This window comes from Rhinoderma darwinii, chromosome 5, assembly GCF_050947455.1.
Source record: "Rhinoderma darwinii isolate aRhiDar2 chromosome 5, aRhiDar2.hap1, whole genome shotgun sequence".
Classification (NCBI taxonomy): Eukaryota; Metazoa; Chordata; class Amphibia; order Anura; family Rhinodermatidae; genus Rhinoderma; species Rhinoderma darwinii.
The window spans coordinates 143,933,855-143,944,634 of record NC_134691.1 but is presented as its reverse complement, the minus strand read 5'-3'; the positions used below and the strand labels follow the sequence as shown (position 1 = coordinate 143,944,634).

Below are 10,780 nucleotides of genomic sequence, written 5' to 3'. Positions count from 1 at the left end.
CACCATTACCATTATATCTCGGTGGAGCGCTCCTGTCATTGTTATTCTCTATGTAATATGTATAGTATACACATATAGGTGACGTCACCATTACCATTATATCTCGGTGGAGCACTCTTGTCATTATTACTCTGTATGTAATATGTATAGTATACACATATAGGTGACGTCACCATTACCATTATATCTCAGTGGAGCGCTCCTGCCATTATTACTCTGTATGTAATATGTATAGTATACACATATAGGTGACATCACCATTACCATTATATCTCAGTGGAGCGCTCCTGTTATTATTATTCTGTATGTAATATGTATAGTATACACATATAGGTGACCTCACCATTACCATTATATCTCGGTGAAGCGCTCCTGCCATTATTATTCTGTATGTAATATGTATAGTATACACATTTAGGTGACGTCACCATTACCATTATATGTCAGTGGACCGCTCCTGTCATTATTATTCTGTATGTAATATGTATAGTATACACATTTAGGTGACGTCACCATTACCATTATATGTCAGTGGAGCGCTCCTGCCATTATTATTTTGTATGTAATATGTATAGTATACACATATAGGTGACGTCACCATTACTATTATATCTCGGTGGAGCGCTCCTGTTATTATTATTCTGTATGTAATATGTATAGTATACACATATAGGTGACGTCACCATTACTATTATATCTCGGTGGAGCGCTCCTGCCACTATTACTCTGTATGTAATATGTATAGTATACACATATAGGTGACGACACCATTACTATTATATCTCGGTGGAGCGCTCCTGTCATTATTTTTCATGCATTATATGTGTTGTATTTGAATGGAAGATTTTTATTAACATTTTTTTTGTGTATTTGTTTCTGATTAGAAGAGACGACATGAGCTCCAGGTAAGCTATGAAGTTTATTGTAGTGATTCAGTTACTATATAGGGAGGGACAGGACATATACAGATATGACAGGGTATAGAGAATGGACTGTGATCCACCATAGCAGATACAAGTGCAGCATTTCTATCTTATGTTATAAACAGGATCAATTTAGTTATAATTGTCAGGTAAACTATAAAGTGTTTGTCCTAACAGAGTGACCCCTTTCCATATCCCCTATTATGGCTTAAGGACGTCATAGTAGCGTCATTAGGGCTGAAGCATTTACAAATGATAAAATAGAAATGAATTCATCTGTATTTAATTTGTAGTCACATAATGTCCCCGGTTTATTGGAATGTATAATATCTTTAGTTTAGGGCATTCAGGAGGGGTCTGGGCTTTAGTATAAGAGCATGTTCACACGTGGCGGAATTGCTGTGTAATTCCGCTGCGGACAGTCCGTACTGGAAATCCGCAGCAGACAGTCTGTCCATTGGTTTACACACCTTTTTAGTTATCTTTGTGCAGACGTTGCGGAAAACACCGCTGCGGACCACAGGCTGGGGTGCGGAATTTGGTGTCCGCAGATACACTGGCTGTTGCGGACTTGAAGCGTACTTGTGGCGGAATTTCTCCATTGACTTCAATGGAATTGCAAAATTACGCAATGAAATCTGCAGATGTTATGTGTGTTGCGTTGCGGATTTCTTTTATGAACAGGATATTTAATCATTCTGGCTGGACCTATGTGTTTCGAGGTCTATAGCCGGACTGAGAAGGAATGTTTTAAAAGAGAGCAGGATGAACTCTTCACCTTAATCTGCAACGACTAATCCGCAGCAATTTACTGCACATTTTAGGCAAAGGTGCAAAGGAATCTGATTATGTGCGGCACTGATGCGGACAGTGTCTGCAGAGATACGCCACGTGTGACCATGCCCTTAGGTAGCGGCAGCTTTTAGTATAAAAATACACATATATCAATCTTCTTTACAAAGAGTCATATTCTCACATATTCATGAAAATATTTCCTTCTCTTTAAGACTTCCAGGAGAGACCGCCCGGAAGAGGAAGAGAGAACTCATCGCTCTTTATGAAGAAGAGACGTAAGTGGAAGACAACACAACAATGTATTACATGGTGTCACGGTCACAAGGTATGTGGACCCACTAGACCGCTCCACCGTAGCGGGGAGGCAGCTGACCAGGTCACAGTCTACACGAAAGTCAATAGCAGATAGCAATGCTTGGGTACCTGAACTAGTCCAGACGGTGGCTGTGGCTTCAGCACGGATGGAGGCCGGTGCGGCAGCTAGCGCCGGACGTGGCGGGCAGTATCCGATGTAGCAGAAGACACTGGACGTGGCAGAAGACACTGGAAGTGGCATAAGACACTTGTCGTGGCAGAAGACATTGGACGTGTCAAACGAAAGCAGGTGCAGTAGACACGACTCCAACACTGGTAGGCACAGGAACAAGAACAATACGGGATACAGGAACGGTTAACAGGGCACGGGTAGCAACTGGAACGGGGAAACACTAAGGGACCATTTGCAAGACAGACTGGAATAGACTAACAATGCTCAGGCAAGGATCAGAAGGCCTGGGCCCTTCTTATAGACCAGGAAATCATGGCAGTTGATGATGATTTCCTCTGTGCGCGCGCTGGCCCTTTAAGGGACACAGCAGAACCGAGCGGAAGTGAGCGCTGGCGTCTCCTAGGAAGGAGATGGGGACCAGCGCTCATGGATCCATGGCTGCGGGCATTGGGAGGTGAGTATAACCGACGGCCCGCGGCCATGGACGCTACACATGGGCTCCCATTTACTGACACGTGTGGCTGGTCACTGGGGGTGGCTCTTTTTTCAATATAAAATTTTTATTGACAATTTCATAGAAAGACAAAATGAAAAAAGGAAATGTAATACAAGCATGGACAATTCGATGCATATAAGTGGCCTACAAAAGAATAACAATACGACGTCGGCCAGAACAAAAGTCTGATTATATTATAAAGAGAAAATCATACAACACATCTTATATGCTGTAGCGTCACAGCAAGATAGAGATAAAAATAAGTAAGAAATAAAATAAAATAAAATTCAAGCGTTATCCACCTAGAACCATGTTCACCAAAACATCTGCAGAAAGCAAAAGTAGAAAACTGCACGTGCCTAGCGCCTAATACATTCTATATGGTATTGTACAACGTATATGAAAGAAAGAGACCCATAGCCCCATATGAGCGCACAACGCCCAGAGTGCTATATCAATGCCAATTAGACACACAATCACGGAGGGGTGGCATGAGCCTTGCAACCAATTTCTACTGTGGTGGCTCTTTATGAAGAGGGGACAAATCTTTAAAGGCTATGTACATCTTTGAGGGCATTCCCATGGACGTGACAGGTTCAGTGTCAGCGGGTCCTGCTTGTCTTTAACACGCAGGATCCACCTGTACTCGATCACATCTAAGAACTGTGATCGATTACAGGTGGATCCACCAACACTGAACCCGTCAAGTCCGCGGGACTGACGGATTCAGTTTAAAGCGATCTATACAGCTGTTCTGTATAGAGAATACAGAACTGCTGTATTTCCAAAAGTAAAACTAATTTTTAATAAAAACTATTTACAAAGTCCCACTTATCAGACTGACTAATCTATTTATTAAAGAAACAAAAATGCCCTCAAAGGTGTACATAGCCTTTTAAGGGATTTGTCTCATAAAGACAACCCTTCTTTATGCCATATTCAGAAGTTTAGAAGTCATAGAGAGGTTCTCCCACATGAGACTCCCTTCTAAGAGGCGTAATGTAGAGGCCCTATGTCCATGAATTACATTATTAGCCATTCATTACAACGGCAAGCGTATGCTACAGGGGACATGTACAGCCAGAAATGTCTTCCCTGGTGAGAACAGCACGGGTAAGAGGAACCACCAGCTTCCTTTTAAAAAGTAGATGTCTTCATGAGAAAAAAACCTTTACGATAACATGTCAAAACATTTATAACATTATAAATGGATTATTGTAAAACTCTAGGTACGGCTCTGTTCACACATGCATCATGGCTTCTATTCTGATTTTTAACATTGGACTGTTATTAATGTGATATTTTACACTTCTACCACAGTTCACCATCTGCTGCCGCCGAAGAGACCCAGAAGAAGAGGAAGGACGACCTGACCCAGCAGCAGGAGGAGATGGCTGCTTTCTTCAGACTCCTTGGTAAGACTCATTGCTCTCCAGTGGTTCCAGCCTTGAACCATGTACACACTATCCAACTTAATCACATGAAGCCGTCCTCCTCCATTATGTATTTATATTATTTCATATATGAGAACTATTTGGTGTTTTTAGTGTCTTCACCCCCCACAGACGTTTATACCCAGGTTGTGCCTTGGGTCACACCTCTAATGTAACAATCAGACCTGCCATCTATTGACACTTTACTGTCTTCTCTATCATTCATTCTAACCAGGACTATATATCCAAGCCCTATTATCCATCACCCCTCATGGACGTAGATAAATGACATATCACCCGTCTCTGTGACAGTCACCACTTGTGATCTCTATGTTTTCTAGGAAAGCTACTGTAGAAATACAGAACTAGTTCACTGTCCTCCTCTGCTGCTTATTTCACTGTTATGTCCCAGAGGATTAATATTTTATTACTTTTCTGTATTTCCATCTAATATCATGAAATTTACTGAATAAATAGATAAAATTGAAATAATGATATTTCTGTTCTTTTTCTAGAGGATAAACACATCAGGCTGTTTCTTGCCAGGGACAGCTGCTTGAAGATCTCGGACAAGGTAATATAACAGTGAGAGAAGAAACAGAAAATCTGCCAGATTACACAATATCCACCATAATTAACCCCTTCCCATCTTGTGCCACACATTTATGGCACTGGCAGCTGGTAGGTAATGCACAGCACAATAAATGAAGGGGACCGGGATCTAAACCTGCAATGTAGCAGTGGGTGTCAGCTGTAACATATGCTAATACCCTGCTGCAACGGCCGGGATCGGCGCTAGCTGAGGTTCTTGCCTTTTACCCCTTAGATGCCACAGCGTTTAAGCGGTTAGACAGGGGAGTTGTCGTGGGGTGCCGTTAGGTTTCCATTAAACTCTTTAGGTCTGATATCTAAGTACTGTTATTAGACCTTACCAGAGTACGGGCCTAATAGGATCACTGTCAGTTTTCACTGGCAGGCATAATATACTGTTATACTGAAGTATTGCAGTGCATTATAAATGCGGTCAAACAATTACATGGTCAAGTCCAATAGTGGCATTACTAGAAATGCGTAAAAAGATCAATAAAGAGAAAAAACTAAAATCCCAAGTAAATAAACACTATTTTCTGTACATAATGTCTTTTTATAGCAAAATAGTTAAAAAACCTCCACATTTGGTATCGTCAACTATAAAATTTGAAGGAGCAGCAAAGTGTAGGAGAATTGGAACCTCTGTAGCAGCGCTGCTGACTAGAAATGAGACAGTAGTATTGAATATTTATTGTGGCTATTGTGGGCGACAATAAATAAATATTCAATACTACTACCGTCTCATTTCTAGTCAGCAGCGCTGTTATAGAGGTTTCCGATTTTCCTGCCCCTTGCTCCTGCTACCAGCACGGGGCGCGCTGTGGCTGCCGGTCAGAATCTGCTTTTGCACACACCAGGGTTGTGACTTTTGCTTGCACAACCTGCTTAAGTGAGCACAACTATATCTGTATCCTGCACCACGCTGCTACTAGGTGACCTGCACAATGAGGCGCTGCGTCTTTTATCTTTTTTAGTTTTCATCAAACTATAAAATTGTCATGTTATCTGTGTTGCACAGTGAACGGCGTAAAAAAAAAAAAACAACTTACAACCAATGCCAGAATTGCTATTTTTTGCTTATCCTGCTCTCCAAAAAGAGGAATAAAAAGTGATTGAAAAGTCACCCGTGCCCTAAAATGTCACCAATGCTACAAACCATTCCGCTAAAAACACGCCCTCACACAGCTCTGTTGATGGAAAAATAAAATTATTATGGGCCTTGGAAAGCAGCAGCAAAGTGTTTATTTAACCAGCACCCCCAATTTGTTTTTGTTAGCGTTATATGTACCCCAAAATGATGCCATTAAAAATACAACTCGTCATGCAAAAAACAGGCCTGATATGGATGTATGTCGACGGAAAAGTAAAAAAGTTATGGCTTTCAAAATTCACAGATGAAGGAACGATGAAAACAAAATTTGCGTCCTTAAGAACAAAACTGCCTGCGTCTTTAAGGGGTTAAATAAAAGGGCTTATGCTGATGTGATAGACCTGCTGCCATCTATAAGAGGGGACATTATATAACCACATACAGTGCAGTTACATTGTTTCCTTATTAGTAATCACAGGAATATATTGACCTCATATATAATAAAATATTATTCAGAAGTAAATTTACTACCAGCCTCTAAGTGTCCTTCTCATCCCCCTAGTATCTCCTGGCGATGGTCCTTGTGTACTTCAGGAGAGCCGGATTATGTACCAAGGAGTATAGAAAGAACTTCTTTCCAGCATTGTGAGTTTCTTTTATTTTAACCAATATGTATTTATATGAAAGGGAGATGTAGGGAATGTACCGAGGCCTCCATGGCATTTACTTATACTAGCGTTTAGTAGGTCTCCCCTTCCTTCCAGGTCTCTGCTTTTTATACAACTACTCGGATCTACACTGTTCTGAAATATTACATCATTTATTTGGTTTATCTTTTTTCTGCCAGATTCTTAGCCAACCAGCATGAGGAGGAAGAAGACCGGTTTCGTCGGGAGATCTACCCCTGGGCCTTAGGACGGCGTTGGATTACAAAGACGGAAGAATTATTTCGTAAGCGCAGCCTGTTGCTCCTCCAGATGGGATATAAAGCTTGGGTGGACCGGGCCACCTGTGATCTGGTTAGTAAAAATAAAACAAAAATATAGTCTATCATGAAGATTCTGCGGTGATAATGTCATTCTAATTCATATGCTGTTTAATTCCAGATCATGGCAGAAGACCCTTTGCACTGGGCATGGAGAAGAGAGAGGCAGATCCATCATTGCTGGGCAGTTCCCTATTTGAGGAGAGATAAGCGGGAATTCACCATCCATGGCCCATGGAGCATCCCTCCATCCTGCTCCCTCTGTGAGACCATCCTTCTCCATCCATGCAAGAGGGAAGTTTGCCAGGCAGACACAATGGAGGAACCCGGCACCGCAGAGTCATAAACATCTGTGGTAAGTAAATAGCTGGTGTGGAAGAAGAGTGTTAGCCCCTTAACGACATGCCACATACATGTACGTGGCAGCCATTAACCCCTTCGCTCAACTGAATGTAATAGCACACCTGGACATAAAGTATGGAGCAGGCTCACGAGCTGAGCTCACTCCATACGCTATGGGCGTCAGCTGTGTATTACAGCTGACACCCTGAACTAACGGCCAGGAACAGCGATCCCTCTGTTTAACCCCTTACATGCCGTTTAACCCCTTACATGCCGCGGTCAATAGCATCCGCGTCATCTAAGCCATTAGAAAGAGGGCGGCCCCATGAAGGTTATCATAGCAGCCCAGTGGGCTAATAAAAGCCTCCAGGACTGCCTTTTTACTGCCTCTGAAAATGTACTGCAATACTAATGTATTGTAGTACATTTTCAGAGGCAGTAAGAAGGCAGTCCTGGAGGCTTTCATTAGCCCCCTGGGCTGCTCTGATAACCTTCATGGGGCCGTCTTCTTTCTAATCGTCATTAGTATTAGTCATTATGTCATTATTATGCTCCTAGCATAACAACATCAGGTCAGCTTAATTGACCACCTTTTATCATTTCTCCTCACATTTTTCAGGTTCATGCACTATGTGCGCTTTGTTCCCTTTTTTCTTATAGAGTGATTATGTCATTAGACATAGTATTAGTTATTAGACATTAGTATTGCAGTGTATTGTACCAGCGATCTAACGATCAGTGGTTAAAATCCCCTGGGGGGACTCATAAAGAGTGTACATTTTTTTTAAATAAAGTCTTCAGTAGTAAAAAAAAAAAAGATTACAAAATAATGAACAATTAAAAAAACTCCCCTTTTCCCATTTTCCCTCTAAAGTAATGTAAAAAATAAACAAAATTGGTATCGCCGTGTCCGTAAAAGTCTGAACTATTACAATGCAAAATCATTTACTACGGTGAACGGCATAAAAACAAAACATTAAAAACACCAAAATCACTGTTTTTTGGTCACCTTAGCTCTAAAAAAGAATGTAAGAAAATGTGATCAAAAGGTTGTATGTACTAAAAAAGGGAACCAATAAAAACTGCAGCCCCATAAAAATAGCCCTCACCACTGCTCAATCGACCAAAAAATGAATGGCTTTCAGAATGCGGTGAAACAAACACCTTTATTTTTTAACAAATGTTTTTTTTCTTTGAAAAAGTAGTCACATTTAAAAAAAATCACCGTAATCGCACTGAGCTGCAGAATAATGTTTAGTTGTCCTTTTACCACTCGGTAAAATCCGTAAAAGCAAAACCCAAAAAATAATGGGGGAATCACAATTTTTTCCAATTCAACCCTACAATTGTTTTTTTTTCCGTTTCCAAGTACATTATATGGTACTCTAAATAGTGCCAATAGAAACTTCTACTCCTTTCACAAAAAAAATAAGCCTTCACACCACTCCATTGATGGAAAAAGAAAAAAGTTATGGCTATTGGAAGGTGGGGAGTGAAAAACAAAAAGCAAAGAATTGCCTCTGGTAGGGTTTAATAGTAGCCTGTCAAAATCTCTATATACTGCTATACATTAATATTTTAGTATATGGTGCAAGCGAACCAATGATCGCTGGATCAAGAACCCTAGGGGGACTTCTAAAAAAAATAAAGAAACTGTAAAGTAATGTACCAAAAAGATAAAATTAAAATTGCCCATTTAACCCCAACAAATATATATGATTTAGTTTCCGAGTACATTATATGGTACATTAAATGGTGGCATGAAAAACTACAACATGTCCCACAAAAAATAAGCCCTCATACGGCTATGTCGGCTGCGTCGACGAAAAAACATAAAAAGGTAATGGCATTTGGAATGCGAGTAGCAAAAAACGGAAATGAAAAAAAAATTGGCTGTGTCATTAAGGGTAAAATCTTAAATACAAAACCTGTCCCTAACTAAAAATCTAGCCTGGATATATTGAGCTAAGATAAATATGGCTACTAGAGTATGAAAATAGTTTCTTAATCTGTCAGAATGCTCCGTAATGTGAAATACATGAATTGTTAATGAGAACTTCATATAGACGGGAACTAGCCAAGGACTAGGATACGAGGAGAGAGGATCTCCTCCTCACTGACCGTTATAGGCAATGTGGAGCACTAAGAACCTGCAAAAGCAACCAATGCATAGAGTGTAGGAATAATATATCATTCTAGATTATTACATCCTCAGTCCTAGTAATGGAAACACGGAGAAATGATAGAGATATCAGTATCTATTAAATGTCATTACTATATGATACAGAACATACAATCTCCATGATTTACTTTCTATGCTATAACACTAGATCCGCTGTCATTCTACACCAATGACTGGTCCTCTGTACATTGTATCCGTTGTCACTGGCGGCGGTCACATTGCACCAGATAATATTTTACCTACCAAGTATTCGTTTCTGGATAAAGTATCGACATATCGCTTCTCTCTGAGTGTTTGGTAATATTGACGCTTTTGTTCCTATAATGGACATGTACAACAACTTTCTTTATTTCTCCATTCATAACTAAGATGTACTACTGCCAGGATGGGGACAACAACTGCCTGACAGCAAGAAGATCTAGAAGACTCGATGGATGAAGACCGGAGATATATCCTTTTCATTGTCACACGCATGCACATACAGACACTGTCACACATTCATGTACATAGTCATACAAACACACAAACATACACACACACATACAATACAAACATATAGACACACACAATCACTGTAGGTAGTCACATGCAGTCACTAGGTAGTCATACACCTTGCAGTACATACATTTTATAGTGTTTACCTCCCTTAGTATGCCCAGAGGAAGGGCAGTACAGCGGCCATGGTTTCCCTGCAGGTTTCCTCCACTGGGGGTTTTTCCTGCCCTGAGTGTTGCTGTACCCTCTTTGTGAGTGATGGGAGGTAAAAACAATAACACATACACATACATATAATAAATTTCACATTATTACACTTTCCATACTGTGTCTGAGTCATTCTTCTATTTATGTGTGTGAATGTAAACTGTAATTTAAAGAGTTTCTGTGCAAATATTAAAGGTGTTCCCTGAGACTTTTATATTGATGGCCTTTCCTTAGGATAGGTCATCAATATCAGATCGGAGGGGGTCCGACTCCCGACACCACCGCTGATCAGCTGACTGAAGAAGCCACGACAATGAACTCCATAGTTGTACACTGTGCCCGGGATTACAGCTTTGTGCCATTCACTTGAACGGAAGATTTTACTAAATTGATGGTAAAATCCAGCGTCTGGAGCAAATATTTATATCACATCCTTGTGATATGCCATCAATTACTATCTGTTTAGAACTCCTTTATTAACTAGGGTAAAATGTGTCTTTTTCATGTTTGGTTTACATGTTCCCTTTCAGGTTGGTTTCAGATGTGGCAGCGCTTCTTTCTGCCATGGATTTTGGCCTCTCAATCACATTCCCTGATAATACATCATACACTACTCCACATGAAGACCTGCAGGTGACATAGAAGAGACTATGACTATAGGAAGAAGATAACGTGATCTGTCATTCTGCCCCTCGTCTACCATCACAAGGACATCAGTCATGAATACATTTCACACAAAGACGGATGAGGAACG

The 10,780-nt window shown here is 40.6% G+C and overlaps 1 protein-coding gene across 1 annotated transcript; it reads left to right on the top strand.

Annotated features, from left to right (window-relative positions):
• The first annotated feature begins 885 nt into the window (after window positions 1-885).
• Window positions 886-10,092, top strand: LOC142652737 (speedy protein 1-A-like). Its single transcript, XM_075828408.1, has 8 exons — window positions 886-905; window positions 1,931-1,993; window positions 4,022-4,116; window positions 4,650-4,708; window positions 6,378-6,460; window positions 6,663-6,834; window positions 6,922-7,155; window positions 9,694-10,092. Exons 1-7 carry the CDS (start codon window positions 895-897, stop codon window positions 7,144-7,146), a joined length of 708 nt encoding a protein of 235 aa, XP_075684523.1. The 5' UTR covers window positions 886-894; the 3' UTR covers window positions 7,147-7,155; window positions 9,694-10,092.
• The last annotated feature ends 688 nt before the right edge of the window (window positions 10,093-10,780 follow it).